This window comes from Sphaeramia orbicularis, chromosome 12, assembly GCF_902148855.1.
Source record: "Sphaeramia orbicularis chromosome 12, fSphaOr1.1, whole genome shotgun sequence".
In the NCBI taxonomy this organism is placed as follows: Eukaryota; Metazoa; Chordata; class Actinopteri; order Kurtiformes; family Apogonidae; genus Sphaeramia; species Sphaeramia orbicularis.
Window position 1 is genome coordinate 76,545,027 of NC_043968.1, and position 23,118 is coordinate 76,568,144.

Genomic DNA, 23,118 nt, shown 5'->3' on the forward strand with positions numbered 1-23,118 from the left:
TGTCAAAATATAGCCGAATGTCACTGCGTATTTTTAATCACAATCATGGAAAAGACTCCCGTAAAGTGTGTGTGTGTGTGTGTGTGTGTGTGTGGGGGGGGGGTGCATATGTCCTAATTATTTTTTCTTCCGTCACTCCAAAATGTTCACACAAGGGTGAAAAATGCGTTCTCTGCATCTCCTTTCATCATTTCTTTGTCTCCTAACCACTTCCATGTGTGCGCAATTACGCATCCAAACTGTTTGCTCCTTCTTTTCAGACGTGTTAAATACAGACACAGTTTCTATCAGCAAAATTGCTTTCAGGTTTGATAAATCCCTTTGCATGTGTTAAATTAATATATTTACATTTTCTTCTCCCAGCACACGCACAACTGCGCATAAAAACGCCCAAAATTGCGTATTCATTGTGTCAAATGTACTAACTGGATCAGACGTGCTATTTTGTACCTTTGAAAGACGCAGCCCTTATTGCGCACTGTTAGTAAATCAATTTGTACATTTTTTTGTGTGTGCAATGAGTTTGCACATGTTGTAATACACACAAAGCATTGATAGATCTGGCCCTATATACACTAATGCTGCATTTCCACTACATGGAACCAGCTCGACTCGGCTCAGCTCGACTCAGTATTCCTGGAGACCGTTTCTATTACAGGATACTACTAACTTCACAGTACCTGGACGTCATAGCGATGTGGCACATTATTTCTGTGTCGTCTGCTCAGAGAGTTACTGAAAACTCACTTGTTACGTGTTGTCTCGTCTGAATTTTTACGTCGGCCACCAAAGAATGAATCTCCTCGACCAACCATGGTATAGTTTTGGGCTGTTATCATGTGGACTAATGTACTGCTATATTTACTGTCCACTTCCGCATCTGTTTTTTGTAAAACGGCGGGTCACAGAGGAAACTGTCTGACCAATCAGTGGTCTGCAGTGTTTGCACGTCACGTTTTAGTATCTGGTCCCCAGTCCTGGAACCTCGGCGGAGGTGATACCAAAAAAGTAGTACCGGGTACCAGATTCCGGGTCCTTTTTCGTAATGGAAACGCAAAAAGGCCTAGCCGAGTCGAGTCGAGTCGAGTCGAGTCGAGTCGAGCCGATACCATGCAATGGAAACAGGGCATAAATGTCCTCTAAAATTAACCTTTATTTGCAACATAGTATAGCAAACTATTACATGATCAAAAACAAATTCATTTTTGAGGAAAAAAGAAAAAGTCCCCGTTCTGGGGTCACCAGAAATCTGTGATGCTAAAATGGGGTCACAAGCCAAAAAAGGTTGGGAACCACTGGATTAGTGGCTCTATTGAACATTTTACATCAGTAGATGGTTTTGGTCGTCAGTGGCTGTTTGGGTGTTTATGGGTAAACTCCTGATCTTCAATAGGGCACTCTGTTTCTGATTCACAATTAAATGCTTCTTTCGCTACAAAACACTGACAGAATAGATCGAGCCTAAAAATAGTGCAAAGAAAAAATTCAACAACAGACTCAGAGAGCCACAAGAAAACCTGCACAGCCAGAGAAAGCGTGGTAAATAGCCTTCCAGAGAGTGGGGAGCCAAGTTCAAATACTGCCAAAACTGTGTGACTGGCCAGGAGTAACGGCGTAACTCTGTGCGTCTCATAGGCTCTCATAAAGCATGGAGGGCTTTTACTTTGTCATACAGGAGGACTGGGCTCAAAAGAAAGCAGCATGGCGGCTTCTCAGGGAGGATCGGTGTAATGGCCAGTCCCTGACAGGTCCTGGCAGGTCCTCGTGGCCCTGGCTGAACAACGACAGCTGCCATCTGTGCCAGCAGAATGTGTCCAGAGCCCAGTCTTACTCTGAGGTCAGCTCACTCTGGCCCCTGCTTCACTGAGGTTTCTATTCTTTTTTTTTTAATCTTTTCTTTCTTGCAAGTGTGCATACTTTTACCAAGATAAAATACAAGAAAACCCAAAACAGATTTACTATTAACCTTTCAACATCCACTCTTTTCATGGAACCCTTAACTTAACCCATAAAGACCCAAACATCCAACACAGACCAAAACCATCGACTGATCTAAACTGTTTCATACCTGTTGATCCACTAATCCTATCAATACATGTCAATAATTGGTGTAAAATACAGTTCTTAATTTTTTCATGGTCATCAGATATGACCCATTTGGACATTCAGAGGCTCCGTAGTTACCATGGAAACACCGTCATCTTCTACAACATTGATTCACCTGTAAAGCCCATGTAGTTGGATCGATGACAGTGAATGGACACACTGGGTTTATGTTCAGTTAATGAGAGATTGGACTGAGAAAGTCACTTTTTCTTCAGTTTTTTTATGTTTTTGATATAATGACCCCACAACTTTAATCTGAGATTTTATGAACATCTTCAAGATCAGTTAATTTAATACAGGAAAATAGCTGATTTATACTGATAAAATGCAAAATACAGAAGGCAATATTATAATAAATGGTGATAAATCACCAAGAAAGATTAGATATAGAGAAAATTTTATTTGGAAACTGACACAAAAGTAACGCTGGGCATTTATGGGTTAAGCTAGGGTTTAAAACAGCGGTGTCAAACTCATTTTAGTTTAGGTTAAAAATAAACAAAAAGTAAAATAACATAATAACCTATAAATAATGCCAACTCCAAATGTTTCTGTTATATTTTAGAATGAAAAAAGTAAAATTACATTCTGAAAATGTTTACATGTTCAAACTATCCTTTAAAAATGTGAATAACCTGAACAACCAGAAAATAAGTGCAATTTTAATAATATTCTGCCTCAATTTATCATTTGCACATGTACATTACAACTTACAGATCACAGTGGATTTACAAAACACAAAACACTGAATAACAGGCAGAATATTGATAAAATTGCACTTACTTAAGACATTTTATATTGTTCAGGTTATTCACAATTTTTGTGAAAGAATTATTTAATGTAAAAATGTTCATGTAATTTTCCTTTGTTACACTAAAACAGAGAACAATTTGAAGTTATCATTATTTGTAGGTTATTATGATGGTATTTTACTGGTCTGATCCACTTTAGATCATATTAATCTGGATGTGCAACCTGAACTAAAATGATTGTGACATCCTTGATTGTTAATATCTTCAGTGTAATTTTTGCATTTCACAAATTCAGCCCAGTAGCCAGATTGGACTGTTTTGGCCCGTGGGCTTAATGTTTGACACCTCTGGTTTAAAACAAGAGGAATCTAAGGCCCTCCATATGAGGATGATTTCCGTCGCATCCACAAAAGTTTTGTATCGGATAGGCCTTTCGTCCATACGTGTCACTGAAACAACAACTTTTTGAAACCAGGTCCCAGAGTGGATAAATTTGAAAACGCCAGTTTCACATACAGTATTTGTATGACCAAACTGCAATGTTTCTAAAATGATGATGTCATAGCCCCACTTCTATAACCTTTCAGCCCGGAAGCAAGACACCACTTCACAACATCAACAATGGCGGACTACAGAGTAGTACTGGTGCTTCAACAGCTATTGAGCTTAATGGAAATATTGAATCTAAATCTTCAGCTCCTCTTTCATTACAATGAGCAACAAACAACCATAGCAACAACATTCACTACTACTGCAGAGAGGGGCTACCAGGAGGAAATATTACAGGGTGAGGAAGCAAAATTTACAATGAACATTTAGTTGTTTTTTCTCAGCAGACACTACGTCAATTGTTTTGAAACCAAACATATATTGATGTCATAATCATACCTAACACTATTATCCATACCTTTTCAGAAACTTTTGCCCATATGAGTAATCAGGAAAGCAAACGTCAAAGAGTGTGTGATTTGCTGAATGCACTCGTCACACCAAAGGAGATTTCAAAAATAGTTGGAGTGTCCATAAAGACTGTTTATAATGTAAAGAAGAGAATGACTATGAGCAAAACTATTACGAGAAAGTCTGGAAGATACTATTAAAGAAGAATGGGAGAAGTTGTCACTCGAATATTTGAGGAACACTTGCACAAGTTTCAGGAAGCGTGTGAAGGCAGTTATTGAGAAAGGAGGAGGACACATAGAATAAAAACATTTTCTATTATGTCAATTTTCTTGTGGCAAATAAATTCTCATGACTTTCAATAAACTAATTGGTCATACACTGTCTTTCAATCCCTGCCTCAAAATATTGTAAATTTTGCTTCCCCACCCTGTAGATCAGACCTGGAAGAATCAAGCAAGCTTTATGCACATGCTCCACATCTTCATTTTTTGTGAGAGCATCACAACACCACATACAAACCTGGCATCAGTGCTACATTGTTTTCAGTAGTTTTGTGTGGATCCAGATATTTCCTGAAATGACTCCGTGTTTACAGAGCACTTTTTAAAAATAGGACCAATAGCCCTGTAGCTTACCGGCCAAATTAAAAGCTTTGGGAAATGTATCCAGATGCCACTTATTATCACCCAGTTCTGTGTATTTATTACATTACAGAAATAGCCCATGTTTTGGTCATATTCCAATCAGATCTGTAAAAAATTCAAATTCCAACTTGATATCATTGATACTGATTTATTGGATCAATCCACTTCCTATCTGTTATAATGGGAAAATTTTTCAAAGTCGCACCAAATCCCGAATCAGATCCGGATCGAAATAATTTCAATACCTTGTGCTGACATCATCATACAGAAGCTGTATACCAAGTTTGAAGTCAATCAGAACTGTAGTTTGGGAGAAGAAGACAATTGAAAGTTTTTCCCCATAAGAGCCCATGTTAAATTTTCCGTAAGTTCCCGGATCCAGAAGAAGATCCTGATCAGCATGTGGACATTATGTTTTGGTCATCTCCCCATCAGGGCTGGACTGTAGAAATTTACACTGGATATCATTTATATTTACTGAGTTATTGCATCGATCCACTTCCTATCTCTTATAATGGGGAAATTTTTCAAAGTCGCACCAAATCCAGAATCAGATCCAGATCCAAATAATTTCACTAACTTTTGTTGACATCATCATACAGAAGCTGTATACCAAGTTTGAAGTCAATCAGGACTGTAGTTTCAGAGAAGAACACGATTGAAATTTTTGTAACGGACGACAGACGACAGATGCTGCCACTGGACGCCTGTCGGCCGGTAAACTAGAAAAATGACAAAGAAAAAGATCGGATAGGAAAAGATTCGGTTTTGCGTGGACATGGCCTAAGATCACACCTGTAGTAGGCTTTATTCGAAAGGGAACATATTCTAGTTTCTGGTTCTAACATGTGACTGAAACAACCTAAACCACAATAGTGTGAACACAGCTCAAATATAACCCTAATGTAAATTCTAAGCCCTAACTTGAACTCCAAAATGGGTCACTAGTGACCCTAAGAGGTTGCCAAAGAAGACCATTTACATCTAATGTCCTCACTACAGCAATATTTTAACCTGAAGCATTTTGGGACACACTGACAGTTTCAGTTTGGACAGACTAAGGTTGGACTGCAATGTGAACAGACAAAGGACATGTTCTGGTCTCCTATCTGTTTTACCCACTTTGTATTTATTTTTATAAATAGGTGTGTGTGTGTGTGTGTGTGTGTGTGTGTGTGTGTGTTTCAGTCAAATGCATAATTCTGTCTATGAAATCCTTTTGGTCCTTGTTCAGTGATGCATGAGTCAGTTACTGAAGTAAAACAGTCACATCCATCATCTCCAAATGGATCCTTTATCCTGATAATGTCTGTAAAACTAAGAAATAAGACCATGGATTTGAACAAAAAGGATGTCTTACATTTGTTAAACAACCAAACTATATTTTTTTCATATTTCTTTCAGACCTGTTTAGGTGATCAGTTGGATGTTCCATTCACTTCTACATGGAATGGATCAGTGTTCAACCTTCTTAATTAAACATCTGTCCCTGCTCGTAGATTCTACAGCTGATATATTTGATGGATGAATATAGTGTGTTGAACAGATTTACACCAATAGAATCTCCAAGGTGGACCAGGTGGAAAGCCAGTTCGATGTGGATACTGAATTACAGGTGATTCTGTCCTAGTTGTTTCTGTTACAGCTGTTGTGCACTTAAATTCTGCATATGTTAATACTACTACAGATTACATTCACAGCAGGAAAACTATTCCTCAACTAATTTGCGTTCTGCAGGGGGTCACAAAATCGGCACAGAGTATCATCGGGCCCTCCCTGGAGGATACTGCAGACTCTGAGGGGCTTAACAGGGCAAAGAAGATCCTTCATGACCCCTCCCACCCTGATCTGCCTTGGCGGAGGCCTGTGCTCTCCGAGTGCTTTTCTAGTTGCTATTCTTCTTAAAACCCACCTGTTCTCCTTGGCCTTTTAACACTCTTGTAATGTTGACATTTCACTTCTGTTTTTATATTTTTAGATCTCAACTTATTTTATTTATTTTATTTTATTGTTTTTTAATGCTTTTATTAATTTTTTGTTGTGCTTTTAGTCTTCTGTACAGCACTTTGGCCCACTGTGGTTGTTTTAAAGTGCCTTATAAATAAAGTTGGATTGGATATTTTTAGGGGTGAAACAATTCCTCGAGTTATTCGAGTACCTCAATTACAAAAAATGATCGAGGAATATTCTCTGCCCCGAGGAATCGCTTATTTAATTGTATAGCTCAAAGAACGGCATTTCGCATGAACTATTTAATGTGGCACAGCGCACTTACGTTACTCACGCAAAGGAAGATGACGGAGGACGTGGAAGTGTTTGGTTGAAGCAACGGGAAGATGGAAGAGGCAACATAGACAGGCGAGTGAATACAGCAATGATAACAACAGACAAAAAAAAAAACACTAAAAAAGACAGAAAATGTTGGAAGTGTGGAAGCGTTTCAGACTGAACAGCAGGTAAACACCATGACATGTATCTGTTGTAACACGGCCCTTCCATACCACAACAGCACATCTGCAATGTAGCATCTTCTCATAAGACACCCAGAATGGAGCGGAGGACCCCAGATAAAATAGAGTTAACGTAGCGCAAATCAGTGAGATTAACGTTAATGTACCTTATTAACGTAACGTTAGCCCTGTGGAGGGCTAGGTTTCAGTTAATTATGGCAACTGTCGAATGTGTGGATGGTTTATTACGATAGTGACAAGCACAGATTTAGACAGCGAGCCGTGCACCCATGATTTCCATGGTTAATTTCCCAAAAGCACGGCCAAAATGGTGCATGGGTTGCTCAAAGCTTTCTCTTACCTTGTCATGGCCTGATTTTGGCAAAAGCCAACTACTTCTTGCAAAAATGAAGCGAATCATCAATTAACTGGACGTGTGTGTGTGTGTGTGTGTGTGGGGGGGGTTATAGGTTATGAGACAGACAGATAAGGTGGGGGGGAAAATTGCCTTGATTCTCCTGAATATAGCAGAAATGTGTAAAACTGTTCATGCATGGACTCGTTCCAAGTTCCCATTCAAATGTTCTTGCCTCTTATACGCCACAACGCATTCCTGTTTTGTCTAAATTGTAAATTCTGAAACTTGCAGCTGCCAAAGTTCAGTTGCACAACAAAAAGACAATGTTTATGCCGTTTTTTTTTTAAATTTATTAATGCCTTATATTTTTTAATACTTACAAGAAATACTGAGTTGAAAGTAATTACATTTTATTTATTTTTATTTGTGTTTTATTTATTTTTCTTTTCAATTGCCTCTCTGGAAATGTTTCTAGTCAAGAAAATACATTTTGTTGCATATGCACAATATGAATGTAAGAAAAAAAACTGTTAATTATCAAAAAAAAAAAAAAAGGAAACCAACTGGTCCTTCATTATTAAGTGAAATACCTTATTTCCTCTTGCGTATTTATAATTGCTCTTTAACCAAGCAAAACTAAGTTTTATCCGATTACTCGATTAATCAAAGGAATTTTCGGTAGAATACTCAAATAATAAAATATTCGACAGTAGTAGCCCTAGATATTTTATCTGTTGCACTTTGGTAAGGGCATTCTAAACCAATTTCGTTGGAGTAAAATGACAATAAAGCCTATGGTATTGTATTGTATTGCATTCTATTTCCACAATGTTGCCACCTCCCTCGTGTAGTTTGAGTTTTCTCATTAAAACTTGTAGAACATGGAAATACATGGGTGTTGATGAGGTTTTAGAAAATGTAAAAATGTCACCGTTTATGCATTGAGGAGGAGGTTCAGAATTCAGGCATGTTAGATAACTATATTAGAATAAGTGACACAACAGTGTGACTAATTAATTGACTATCACCTTTTTTTCTTTAGTTTAACTTTGTTTTTTTCTTTAGTGATTATAAAAGTTTGCTCGGTGATGGAGATGACAGGTCATGTAATACAAAAACGCTTTCTGTGTTGTGAAGAAACAGTTCCTAGTGCCAATATTGGCTCCGTTTACAACAAAACAATTGGTAAGGATGGCCCCTAAAATGTTGTCAAACCTGAAGTGTCGTTTGGCTGCCCTCAGCTGTATCAGCAGGGCTTGAATTACACGCAGCTAGGGAAATTATGGAGATTTGGAAGTACATAAGGTTTGATTTCCAGTCACTTTGCCAAGCCTCAACCCTCAGAGAAATGATTGTTTTCCTGAAAAAGACAAAAAAAAAACAAAAAACATAAAAAATGCAAACTAAAAACATAATAGATCAAGTCCTAAAACCTAAAATGAATCGAGGGGTATTTTCTCTTCTTTTGTTTTCAAAGTTGTTTTGTTTTTGTTTTTAGTTGACATTAAGGTAAAAGATTGAGTCAATTCTTCGCTACCTTGAAAATATGTCTATGAATAAAAACAACATACATAGCATGCTATAAAATACAGCTCCAATATTTCCCCAGTCGGCTCCTGATAGTTAAGGTTATGGTTTTAAGTTCAGCTCATGCTTTTCATATCTGATATATTTTGGCAGACACAAACAAACCAGTGAGCCAAGGATGTGTTAACAGACTGTTCAATCATCATTAAACAGATTGTGAAATGATAGGCACAAGTCTGGGCCTGCCCTATATGTTCAATGTGTAACAAGAGCTGCCTTATTGTTCTGCTGCTGGCTCACACCTCACTTACTATGTATTAGTTTAATCACCTGCCAGTCAGGAAGAAAACATCTCTCACCGCCACATCACAGTTGTATAATGTGAGTGGTGCGTATTTTTTATGCAAGAACTGGCAGAAGTATTCACATTCAGATATTGTGTTTATGATGTTCATGATAAAAAATGAATGCATGCTTGACTTGACTGAAGAAGTGCTGTACGTTAAATGTATAATGAGTATTTTTGTTGACTTGTTAACGCACACCTTGCATGGTATGTGCTATAAATATTGTACAATAAATGAACATGGCACTTGGCTTTTTCCTTTTGGCCCCGTATGCTATTGAATGATTATATAGTGAGACAGACACATCCGACAACAGACCCATGGCAACAGAGCTACTTTCAACTAGTAAGTGGGTATTTTGGTACAAAAGGTCGACAGCAGGTATGCCTTCCGTTAATAATTGACTGGTTGAAAGCAGTGACATGCTTGCATAGTCAGTGGTTTTTCTATTAGCATTCTAAACCTTAAGGATTTTGCCAGAGCAAGTGAAGACAAAAACATAAGAAAAGAATGTCATCTGCATTCAAAGCTGAAGTAATGATTTCCAAACAATTATAATAAATCAGCTAAAATTTGCTTAGAGGTCTTATTTCTGTCTTTGTTCATAAGAAATCAATAGAAGTGAATCCCCAAAGGAACTTTGTGTTGGTAAATGCAAGTTATGCAAATTTACAGCATTTCACTTCTGTTGCAACATGTTGATGGTCATATGAACTATGTTTTCAGCTCAAAAATGTCCGATTTCATCACAATTAATGCTATATTTTCATGTCACAAATGGCCAAGTTATATTTGAATTGAATTTACCTGAAAAACAAATATTCTATTCTTTAAGATTCCCCATTTTTTCTTACAAAATTATATACTACATATCACATGTTTTATTTTTACAGGCTGCAGTATGGAGTATGGTGCTGATCCATCCTGCTTATGTTACACCAGTACATACATTAAGAATGTCACATGTCACTTTTTAAATCAACAGTTTTCTAATAATAAGCATTTTTATTAAGAAATAACAATTCTATATTGTTATTTCCTCTTTAGTATGATGATAAACTATACAATAAATAATTCTGATCCTAGTTTTTGCACAGGGATCATTTGTGGAAACGGTGACATGGCTGCTGAGCATCAGTATGATGGGATCTGTAACAACCATGTCACATCCGTCCACTGCCACATTTTGTGTTTTTGTGTCAGCTGTTATTGTTTTAGATCCACAATACTAACATTTATGAATAAGAGGATATTTAGCAATAGTAAGTATTTAAGTTTATTACTAATAAAGTACTGGTACTGACCAGATCATCATAGGTAATGTCATGTCCGTCCACCAGCAAAAGTTTTCACATACACGTGCTATTCAAAATCCAATATTTCTGAAAATATAGCTTCCACTGTCAAATAATATCAGTAGTCTGTGCAGAAATGTATTAGCATTATTTCAACACAGTGCTATGCATTTCTTTTTTTTTTTGACAAAATTGGCCACGCATTTGACCCCCTAAGTAAATTTTAGCCGAAATAAATAAATAAATAAAAACTTTCTTGCAAGGTATCTGAGCTAGTGGATCAATAATGAGGACTAGGGATGCACAATAACTATCGGCACTGATAACTAGAAGCACTCGGAGAGCGCAGACCTCCGCCAAGGCTGATCAGTGGCCCCCCCCCGTGGGCCCCCCCACCCCTGATCACCACCAAAATTTAATCATTTCTTCCTTATCCCATTTCCAACAAACCCTGAAAATTTCATCCAAATCTGTCCATAACTTTTTGAGTTATGTTGCACACTAACGGACAGACAAACAAACAAACAGACAAACAAACAAACAAACTAGAAGCACTCGGGCTACAGCAACCAAAAAGGGCTTATATGAATACCTCCCCAAAAATTAACAATACGCAAGAAAAACTAGAAGCACTCGGAGAGCGCAGACCTCCACCAAGGCTGATCAGTGGCCCCCCCCCGTGGGCCCCCCCACCCCTGATCACCACCAAAATTTAATCATTTCTTTCTTATCCTATTTCCAACAAACCCTGAAAATTTCATCCAAATCTGTCCATAACTTTTTGAGTTATGTTGCACACTAACGGACAGACAAACAAACAAACAGACAAACAAACAAACAAACAAACCCTGGCAAAAACATAACCTCCTTGGCGGAGGTAATTATCAGCCCGATATTGAAAAGAATGACATCATTCAGATAATTCTGATGATTAAAGTTTTCACCGATAAATACAGCCCATAATAATTGATTTAATTTGCTTAGATTTGGTGCATTTCACCTGTACACAGTGCACGTTGTTGCCGTGGCAACCGCCAGAAAAAACGAGAAAAAGAAGAAGAAGAGGTGTGGATCAGTCCATTGTTTGTAGGTAAAAGGGTTTTCAGTTCCTTACTCTGTGCTACGGCTGTAAGACCAAGAGGAAGATTGAGAGCGGTTGTTTTGTCTGTTTTGTTCCGACAGCAGCAGAAGAAGAGGGACATTTGAAAACGCTGAACGTCAAAAAAGCAGAAGGTAGCTTAATGCCCCAGAACAGTGATCAATCAGCACCAAAGGACATCTGTAGCCACACCCACTTTCACCTCTGCTAAAATCACAACCCCAACCCCAGTTTAATGGATGTTGTCCACATTCAGCCTTGTCCTCTCCACAGGGCAGTGGTTCCAACCTTTTTTTGGCTCGTGACCCCATTTTAGCATCACAAATGTCTGGCGACCCCAGACATTCAATGTCTTCATGTTTCTGGTAAAATGAATTTGTTTTTGATCGTGTAATAGTTTGCTATACTATGTTGCAAATAAGCATTAATTTTAGACGATGTTTAGGCTTTATAATGTATATTGTTTTGGATGTAGGCAGTTAAGCCAGGTGTAGATTACTGCAAAGTGAGAATTTGATTTTCCTTGGTCAGGATATGTACAGTCAGTCCAGCTTCTATTTACAAGGCTGTAAATTAATACTGAACAAACAATAACTCAAACTATGAATTATGAAAGAGCTGCAGCATCTTAAACTGACCACAATGAACATTTGAAAGATAAACAGTACCACAGAGCTTCAGTTTGAGCTTCAGAGTTTGTCATGTCTTTTATGTGTTGTGCTATGTGATGTCTGTCCCTTTTAATTTTTAATTTTAACTTTTTTAAATGTGATTTTATCTTGTTTGATGACTAATTTATATTCTCATACATGATGTTGTTTGATCTCATTTATTCATTTTTGCATTGATTTAACAGCATCATGTTACGTTATCCCTGCCCTCTTTCCTCCGATTCACTTAATTTATTCTAAGTACCATATTTTTTGCATTTGTTGTACACATCTTTCTTATTGTGTTGCTTCTGTTTTAGTCTTTTTACTTGCTTCTTGTATCCTGCTGTTGTGCCCTCTGCCCAAGCACTTTGTAAACTTTGTTTTTAAAGGTGCTATACAAATAAAGCTATTATTATTATTATTATTATTATTATTATTATTATTATTATTATTATTATTGTCTTTCTCAACTCACCATATATTTTTTTATTAGGAAGTTTTTATTTTTTTAGTTTTATCAATTACAGGAAATTTCAGGTGACCTCATTTGAATTCCAGGTGACCCCACGTGGGGTTGCAACCCCAAGGTTGAAAAATCTGCCATAGGGACACATTATAGAGAAAAAGCTGAACGAAGCTGAATGTGTGAAAACAGCAGTCGATCATCACCAAATTCTGTCTGTAGACATAAATAATAGGAACTGAAAACCCTTGGTCTACTGTCCATTTGAAGCTGACATAGGCTTCAGGTTCTGTAGAAGCCCTTATTGGACTATTAACGGAGTTTAACACTGACTGGAGATAAGAATAAAAGAATTGGAAGAATGGGAACTATTGTTGTTTGGTATCTGTATTGGTTACAAGAAGCGGGAAGTTATCGGTTATCAGTATCGGTTGTAAAAAACAATCATTGTGCATCCCTAATGAGGACTATGAAGAGATGCCAACGCTTTGGCCACAGACGCAGACCTGCAGAGAGCCAGACTATGGGCCATCACCTTCCCAGAACCATGGCCAAGTTTGTCAGACGATGGCCTGGCAAACCCCCTGCTGTTGACAGAGCCAGTAGCTACTAGAGAGGCATGGTGCCATGCCAGATCTAAAGTGCTCTGCGTCCTTTGTGCTGATTTAATAACTACATAATTGAGTTAACTCCCATGTCAGTTATCACAGAGCTCGGCTAATTACCCCATGGCTAAAGCTAAGAAAAGAGAGGCCATAATTCTGATCTAAACCTTGGCTATAAATACAGAGAACATCAAGGCGTTTTTTTTTTTCTGTAGCTCTGGGCTTGGAAGCCTTTAAGCAGATACTGTGAATCTGAATGGAACACTGAGAACTGAACTCACTGAGCCCCTGACATCCAACTGCTTTGACTGCATTCAGCCAGACTTTTCACAGCGAGTACAAACAATCACCTGGTTGAGCATAGCTGGAGAGTCTGCATTGTATAAGCAATAGAAGATGTCGGTTATAGCTTTTGATGCTGTTTGTGAAACTAAAGGATAGGTTTTAGTGAAAGTAAAGAGTGGTGATTTGCTTTGGATACCGTGCACTTGTTGGGTTTCTCTCCTGAATGGACCCTCATGTGGATAAGGAGCTTGTATCGGGCGTTAAAGGGCTTAAAGTTGCGTGGACATCCCACCCAGTAGCATGTGAAGTCCTCAGCCTTTCTCTGGTCCACATGGAGTTTTTCTATGTGCTTGACCAGCTCCTCTTTTTGATCGTAGACCGCACTGCAGTCCAACCATCGACAGCTATGGGCTCCATAGTCCTCCAGCTCTCCTTCTTCCTCCTCCAGCATGGGGACCTGGGGGAAAAAGCTCATTCCATGCCTCGGAGGAACCGTGGGAGCCTGTGTAAAGGGGTCCTGAGAAGGGGGGTTTATTCTGCAGTGGCCCCTCTGAAGGTGGATGTGCTGATGGGAGTGGTATGGTGGAGGAGGCCCTTGTGGAGTAGCGTCTGCTGGCTCTACATGTCGAGGTGGCTGCAGGATACTGGTGGTTTGGCTGCTGTTTTCTGCATCCACAGGTGTCCCTCCTTCCTCTGGGAGGCACTGCCGCTCCACCACCATGTTCGCCATTCGGCTCTCCAGACCCCCGCTGTGTTCAAGCCTCTGCATATGTCCACACTCAGAGTGTAGAGCAACAGCCTGTGATGAGCCTGGAACACTGTGGGCTTGTGTTTGGGGGATACCTTGGCCTCTCACCCCCAGAAAGTGACCATAACCTTCAGACAGAACAGGTGAGAGAGTGGGGTGCGATGCTGGAGAGCTGCGGGAACCATTAATATACGCCACAAGTGAGGTAGGTGAGGTGCGTATGATGAAGTTGAAGTCAGTGCCCATGACGTCTGACAGCGGCGACATGGAGAGAGCTCGTTTCTTTGATCGAGACTGTCGGGGGCTTCCGGCATCACCTGTGAAGAGGTATGACGGCAGGGAGGCAGAGGTGCTTGTTCCACCTGATACGGTGGTGGCTGTGTCGGGGGAATGTCCGGTCTGCTCACTGCCCTCAGCGGCCTGGGCGGAGTACAGAGGAAGACCCAGCGGGGGAAGGACACGGTAACCATATGGCCAATCATGTCTGCCGCTAAACACCGACTGAGTCTCAAACAGACTGAGGGTAGTGGATGCCAAGGATTCTCTGGATAATAAAGACCTGAAACAGATTGTTGATATCTGCTTAAGTAATGCACTTAAGTTTTACTGAGCTCATTACAATGTGGTGTTATTGATGTTGCCCACCTGGCATCGGTGTGAGGAATTTGCACACTTGGGGGATGTGAAGGGGGAGGTGGCGCTGCAGTATGTGGCTGGCCGGTACACACAGTCAGGGGATGGCGGGTCACTGTCAGGTTAGCACCAGCTGGGTGGTGGCCAGACACCTCCATGGTCCGCACAGACACAGAGGGATCTACTCAACAAAAAACAGTAAACATTACCACAGTGTATTACTACAAATAATGACACCACACGGTGTATAATTCTGCCCCTAAGTGTCATAATAACTAAAGATATAGTAGCAAAAGATGATTTAAAAGAGTGTTGATTTATGGAATACTGTTATTTTACTTTATTGATTGAATGTTTTTCAATTAGTTTTAATAATTGCATTGATTTTAGCCATTTACACTTTTAATTAGAATTTTAAGTGTTGCTAAATTTTAGATTGTTTTTACTTTTGTTACGTGTAGGAACGTAACAATTACCGGTATAACGATAAACCGCGGTAAAATTCCCAACGGTTAGTATTACCATTTAAATTCTAATTATCATGATAACTGTGTTTGATTGCTGCACTTTTAGGGGAAAAAACCCTATGTAAAGATCTGCTTTTATGTCAAATATTTGACTATAGTTTTAATTTATTACAATTTTGATTTTATATACCTAATATTTGGAACCAATTTTCACTTTTAAAGTCTTTGAAAAGGTTCATTAAGCATCTTTGTGTTATTTATGCAATAAAGTATATAAATTTTTCAAATCAGATTTTATATTTTTTTGTGTTTTCTGGCCTTTTATGTTGATATAGTAGGTTAAAGCGAAAAAAATAATAGACAGATGATATAGATGAAGTTGTGCTGAAAAAAAAGACACCAAACATGGGTATAATCATTTGTTTATATAGTATTTAAAGGCAAAATCCAAAGGACTGAAAAACGGACAAATATACGGAAGCCTATTCATTCATACAAAAAAATAAATTCGGCTCTGTTTTTCTGAATTAACAAGATAATTATCTTGTAAAAACAGAGCCGAATTTTTATTTTTTCACAAAACAGTTTCTTGTTAATTCGGAGGAACAGAGCTGAATTTTATTTTTTGTGTGAATGCAACACACTTCCGTAAAAATAGGCTCAGACCCCTAAAGGGTTAATATTTGAATGTTTCTGCCAACAGAAGGTACATTGTGCCTATTATTTTATTTATTTATTTGTTTATTTATTTATTTATTTTAAATACAATGTGGTTAAATTATTTCAGTGTGTGTATAAGTACTTTTTGAACATTTTGAGCACAATTTCAACAATACCGCGATAATAATAATAATAATAACTGTGATAATTTTGGTCACAATAACCGTGACATGAAATTTTCATATTGTTAAATCCCTAGTTACATGACATATGTATGCTAATATGAAAGGTTATTATTATTATTATTATCATTATTATCAGAACCAACCAAAGAGAAGCAGCATTCAGTTGTTCTACTCCTCAGCTGTGGAATAAACATCCTGAATACTTGAGGTCGGCTCAAACTGCCAGCTCATTTAAATCAGGCCTGAAAACATTATTGTTTACTGCAGCTTTCCTTTAAACTCTTAAATAATGTCTTTTAAATGAACTTTAAAATCACATTTTATTGCTGATGATTTTAATGTCTATTTTAATTTTAATATTAATGTTTTTAATATAATTTATGTCTTTTATTTTAACTCTCTCTCATCTTAAATGCATTTTTATGCCTCTCCTGTGATGGTTTTATGTAAAGCACTTTGAATTGTCCTGTACATGAAATGTGCTACACAAATAAATTTGCCTTGCCTATTATCATATTGATATTTATATAAAATAATAATTGCTATTATTTATATAGAGATCATAAGGAATAGAGATTGGGGGTAGGAATATATACGTTTTTACTTCTTTCTAATCCTTTTCGAGCATGTATAATTTTATTTATTTGTATTTTTTTTTCTCTTTTCTCTTTTGTTTACTTATCAACCTTTTCTGTACCATTACTGATACTTTGTTGGTTAGTTTTGTTTTGATTTCACTGTCTACATGTTCAAAATAAAGATTTTAAATCAAATCAAAGGTGAACAGTGGTGAGTAGGTAAGTAAAGCGTAAGCAAGCTTCCCCCGGTGAAATCTACAGTACAATTCAGGCAGAAATAATGTTTATAGATTCAGAATTGTATTACAATTTTTATCTCATATTTAGAGTATATCTATATGACATAATTTCATTTTGATTAAGAAGCCACAAGTAAGTACAACCACCCATAACTTTGGATAAAACATTTCTCTGAATTTAAACAGTTGGAAACAAGTATAGAAATCAACAAAATACAAAATATAGGTGTGGCCATTTTTAGATCTTTTAGTAGAGAAATGTCACATACTAAAAAAGGATTAAAACAGCAACTTGAATTCACACGTAACACAGTTTGTTCCAGCTAAGTGTTATACAACAGATTGTGGAATTTCCCTCATCAACCTGTCCAGGCCACACACACTTTCTGCTCTGTTAATCACTAATGAGGTTTCACCCCCCTCAACTTTTCTTCTGTAGAAAATTCAGGGGAAAGCTTTTTGCTCGCTTAATTATCATAAAATAAGAGAACAAAAAGCACGAAAAGAAAACAGAAGTTGGACAGGTTTATAGAGAATAAATGAAGTATGAGTATGCACATGAATAGTACATTTTGTGGTTTTGATCAAGTGTGTTCGACATCCAAGAAGTTACATTTCAGCGAAGAAGTTGGAGAAAGTTTCCATCAAAATATGCATTTGAATCTTGCTAATACACTACAGATTATTTTCAGATGGGTGTTTCTTTGAAACTGGTCCCAAAAACAGGACAGAGGGGCTAAAAATTCAAACCAGATGTAGACTAATGTTATAAAGCCAGTTTGGAAGCACTTTGGGCCTATTTTAAAAATGAATACTTACCGAGATAAACTATTACTAACTAACAATTTTTCAGATAAAACACTTTTTTATTTATATATTATTTTTATACAACAATCTGCACGTAACACGGTAAAAAGGACATAAAAATTACGCACTACTTTTTAAAAAAAAAAAAGTTTATTCTCTCACAGGTACATTTTGGGAATTGAACTAATTATACAAGGCAGAGTGTTTCACAAAAATGACCGCTGTTGCAAAATCATTCACGATTTATTTGTGCTTAACTGGGCAGGTTCTGCATGTAACACCAGTGGACACAATGGGTTCCACACCAAACCTGGAATGAGACTGAGATTGATGAAAAACCCACGTGTGGATTAGAAAAACCATTAGGATCGACACATTTAACACAGTGTCTTTATTTATAGTCTATAGAAGACCATTTACACACGTTTTCACATCTAATGCACTGAAACCTAGGGAGATTTAATGTCCATATTTGGGTCCTATTTTTGGACCCAATATTTGATTAAAAATTCATTAATTATGGGATGGCTCAGAGCAAGAGGATACTTTTTTTTGTATTCATCTGAGGTCATCATTAGGTCCATCCTTGGGGAAATATGTCTACATTTACCTTTTATTATTGGGTCTAAAAAGCTGAAAAAGTGACAGATACCAAAATAAACCCAGTTTCATAGAAGCACCCATATGTATCTTGGAATGTGATGTATATTCCATGCAGTTACTTTTGTTTTACCTTTGAAACTGTTGCTAAATGAGGACAGTTTTGTCTTTGCAGGTGTTGCCATCGGAGGATGACGAGCCCCTTCATCTTGCAGTGTTGTTGTACCTGGAATGCTAAGATACTTCCCGTTCGTTAACACCTTCCTGCGGAGGCTCAGGGCTGGGAGAACCACATGGCTTCCGCTTTGCTTCCCAGCGGAGGGCATAGTCCGTCTTTTGACTTCCTCCATACTTGTTGACGAGGAACTAAGGGTCGACTTTTGGGGGGAGGACATGGGTATCCTGATGGGCTGAGACTGGTGTCCTCGGATCATGCTCAGGGATGGAGACGCACTGCAGGGAGACACCAGGAGCTGGCATCCCTTCCCACTCATGTTTGAAGCTCTGTGTTCAAGAGGTAGCCATGTGTTTGCAAGTCGATCTTTACACAGGATGTTGTAATCCAGCGCTCATACCTAGGATAGTGTGAAACAACACAATGTAAAACACGGATTCCCTAAATAAAGTTTACTCAGATCTAGGGATGTAACGATATGAAAATTTCATACCCAATTATTGTGACCAAAATTATCACGGTTATCATTATTATCACGGTATTGTATAAATTGTGCCCAAAATGTTCAAAAAGTACTTATACACACACACTGAAATAATTTAACCAAGTTGGATTTAAAAATAAATAAATAAACAAATAAAATAATTGGCACAATGTACCTTCTGTTGCAGAAACATTCAAATATTAACCCTTAGTGGTCTGAGCCTATTTTGTCCCTTTTTCAGTCCTTCTGATTTTGCCTTTATATACTATATAAACAAATGTTTACTGTACCCATGTTTGGGATCTGTTTTTTCAGCACAACTTCATCTATATCATCTGTCTATTATTTTTTTCTCTTTAACCTACTATAAAAACAAAAAAGGACAGAAAACACAAAAAAATATAAAATCCAATTTGAAAAATGTATATAATTTATTTCATAAATGACACAGATGCTTAAGATAAGATACGATAAGATAAAATAAGATAAGATATTCCTTTATTGATCCCACAATGGGGAAATTCACAGTGTTGTCAGCAGCATAAAAACATACACATAAGGAACCTTTTCAAAGACTTCAAAAGTGAAAATTGGTTCCAAATATTAGGTATAGAAAATTAAAATTGTAATAAATTAAAACTCAAATATTTGACATAAAAGCAGATCTTTACATAGACCTTTTTCCCTTAAAAGTGCGGTAATCAAACACAGTTATCATGAGAATTAGAATTTAAACGGTAATACTAACCGTCTGCAATTTTACTGCGGTTTATCGTTATACCAGTAATCGTTACATCCCTACTCAGACCCATAGGTGTAAGTTTCCTGTAGATTATCTGTGTCTGGATTCCTCCCACAAGAACTTTGGAGTGTCAAACACTTCCCTGTATTCTGGTGACTTTTTATGCAACAGTGTATGCCTTTTCTGCATCATGCAAAAGTAAAGGAAAGCACACATTTCAGACACAGGACAATCAAAATAAAACAGAGCAATACATTTGGAATCCGTGTATCATTCATTTTTTTCACATTCAATTGAGAATCCACAATCGGAAAATGAAAAAATTACTTATTTCATTATTCATATACAAATCAAAAATCAAAAAAAGAGTTGTTTTTCATTATTTGGATTGTACACATAAATTAAAAATTGGAAATTTGCAAATGGACCAAATGTGGGATTTCATGTTGACATTTTTGGTGTCCGATTTGGTATAACCCTTGTCAGTGTGTCTTTTGGTAATTGGATTTTCTTTTTGGAAACAAAAGAAAAACTAGTGGTTAATTGATTTTAATTTTAAAATTGAATTTCAAGGCATTTTCTGAGACCGGATGTTGTCATTTTCAAAGAATGCTAATGCCAAGGTCACAAATGGTCTTACGAACGTTGGGTTTGTATGAAACTTCCAGTGCAATTGAAATCTGGACATCGTAGACATGCTCCCTCCATGAATGTCTGCAAACTCCAGAATTCGTAAGAACTGGAAATGACACAGAAAAAAAGCAGCCGTTTTTGGTCCGTTTTTCAATTTCTGTCAGGTAGAAACATTCTTTTTTGTTATTAGAGAAAACAAAAATCACTGAAAAAGAAAAACGCTTTGAAATTCAATTTTAATTTGTCTATTTTAAAACAAAAATCAATTAACCAGTAGTTTTTCTTTTATTTCCGAAAAGAAAATCCAGTTACCAAAAAATACACTGACCAACCCAGAAGTTACTGACTTCTGGGTGTGTTGATCTGGACAGTCGAGGGTTTGCTACTATTCTGTCTAATGCATTCTGCGATAATGGAGAATTTCATGTTATTCAGAGGCAGCAAATGCGTTACTCTGAAGGAAGACGACATGACAACTGAAAAAATGGTCAGGATCTTCCAGGTTTTGTTGTTTTGTCTAATACAGCGGGTCCATGGTAGACAATCTAAGGAGAAGACACTTCACATAACACACAAAGAAGTCAGTAACTTCCAGGTCAAACCAAATTAGATATCAAAAATGTCAACATGAAACTCGACATTTGGTTCATTTGCTTATTTCCAATTTTTAATTTGTGCATCCAATCGAGAGAATGAAAAACAACTTGTTTTTTAATTTTTGATTTGTACGTGAATAATGAAATAACACATTTTTTTGTTTTCCGATTGTGGATTCTCAATTGAACATGAAAAGAACAAATGATACATGGATTCATTTGTCTCATTTAATAATACTGCACACACATATAGACCCCATTCCCTCCTCTGTCTGACTGATTTTTCCCTGTTCTAGTTCAAAAATGTAAACAAAAACATCACATAGGTTTGTGTGTGCTGAGTGTATCCTCTGGTAATTGGATTTTCTTTTCAGAAACAAAAGAAAAACTAGTGGTTAATTGATTTTTGTTTTAAAATACAAGAATTAAAATTGAATTTCAAGGCGTTTTTCTTTGTCAGTGTCAAAATAGATAAACCAAATTTAAAAAACGGATTGATTTTAGTTTTCGCTTCCTAATAACAAAAAAAGAAAGTTGCTACCTGACAAATGGAAAAATTGACCAAAAACGCCTGTTTTTTTTTTTTTTTTTTCATTTTCTGAGACCAGATGTTGACATTTTTAAGGAAAAAGCACTAATGCCATCGAGGTCACAAAGATTATTACGAACAGTGGGTTTGTACGAATCTTCCAGTTTCGTACAAAATCTGGAATTCACAGAAATTCGTGGAGGGAGCATGTCTACGATGTCCAGATTTCGTACAAATCCATCATTTGTAAGAATCTTTGTGACCTCGACATAAGCGCTCTTTCCTTGAAAATAACATCCAGAAAATGAAAAAAAAAAAAAAAAAAAAAGCCGTTTTGAGTCAGTTTTTCCATTTGTCAGGTAGTAACTTTCTTTTTTGTTATTCGGAAGAGAAAACTAAAATCAATCTGTTTTTTAAATTTGGTTTGTCTGTTTTGACACTGAAAAAGAAAAATGCCTTGAAATTCAGTTTTAATTCTTGCATATCAAAACAAAAGTCAATTATTATTATTTATATATTCTAAAATACATGTTCCTTCCATCCTACATGTGTTTTTCTTGTAGTTCTTGGATTTTTTTTGCCACTTACGAGCAAGGAACCAAATATGGTAACTTCATTGACCTTGATTTTTTACATGACAATAAAAAATGTTGAAAAATTTCACAAAACAAAGTCTTGTTACATCCTCCAATAACACACTAAGGTTGAAAATTTGAATTTCAGAGTATTTCTATGAGTGAACTATAAAGGGTTAAATGTCTGTTGTAGGGATAATTATGACTGCTGTCGAAGCCTTTCTGATTATTTTATTGCAAGGGTGAATCCCCCATGAAATGTTCAGACTAGCACATCATCAAAAGGAATTTTAATCCAAAGATTCACAGCGTGAACCATAAAAAAAGCACGAACTCCATACAGTTCAGTGTTTGCAGTATTTTAGACTGAACTTGAAGGAGAATATTTCAGGAATAATATATAAGAAATGAACACTTTATATTAAGGTAGGCATATTAATCATTAACTAGTTGTTTATCAGCACAAATATCCATCCATCTAGATGTACAGACGGACTGACAAATGGACAATCATATAAAGCACTTTTTAATGCCTTATTCTGCATGACCGTATTACTCCTTAATCTTTTCATGCATGAATTATGAAAAAAGTATCTAGATTTTTTTTTTTTTTTGGATTGATTTTATTACTCAAAATTAGGCTAAAGTTGAAATGCATTTTAAATTATTTTTTGGTTTTATTAAGAAGATATTTAACCTCCTGAGACTCAGGAAAGCACAAGTTTGGGCTTTTTTTTTAACCCTTTCATGCACAGTGGTCACTACAGTGGACAGTTATTCTACAGCTGTTCTCTTGTATATTTATGGGTTTTGTTGTTTAGTTCCATATCAGCCGACACAGTGGACGCTTATGCATCATCCCATAATACACTGTAATTCATACCATTACTGTAACTTTGCTGTTCTTGATAAACCTGATCTGCAGTAACGTGTTAAATCAATTGGTAATTGGTATTCGACTGTAATTAACAGTTTTCTTA

At 36.8% G+C, this 23,118-nt stretch overlaps 1 protein-coding gene across 1 annotated transcript in view; it reads right to left on the reverse strand.

Annotated features, from left to right (window-relative positions):
• Window positions 1-18,943, reverse strand: part of glis3 (GLIS family zinc finger 3) — a 59,049-nt gene extending 40,106 nt beyond the window's left edge. The window contains exons 1-3 of the mRNA XM_030151092.1: window positions 18,538-18,943; window positions 14,881-15,049; window positions 13,684-14,794 (exon numbers count right to left, since the gene is read on the reverse strand). Coding sequence (XP_030006952.1) covers window positions 13,684-14,794; window positions 14,881-15,049; window positions 18,538-18,898 — 1,641 coding nt within the window. The 5' untranslated portion in view covers window positions 18,899-18,943. The remainder of the gene's footprint in view (window positions 1-13,683; window positions 14,795-14,880; window positions 15,050-18,537) is intronic.
• Between the last annotated feature and the right edge of the window lie 4,175 nt (window positions 18,944-23,118).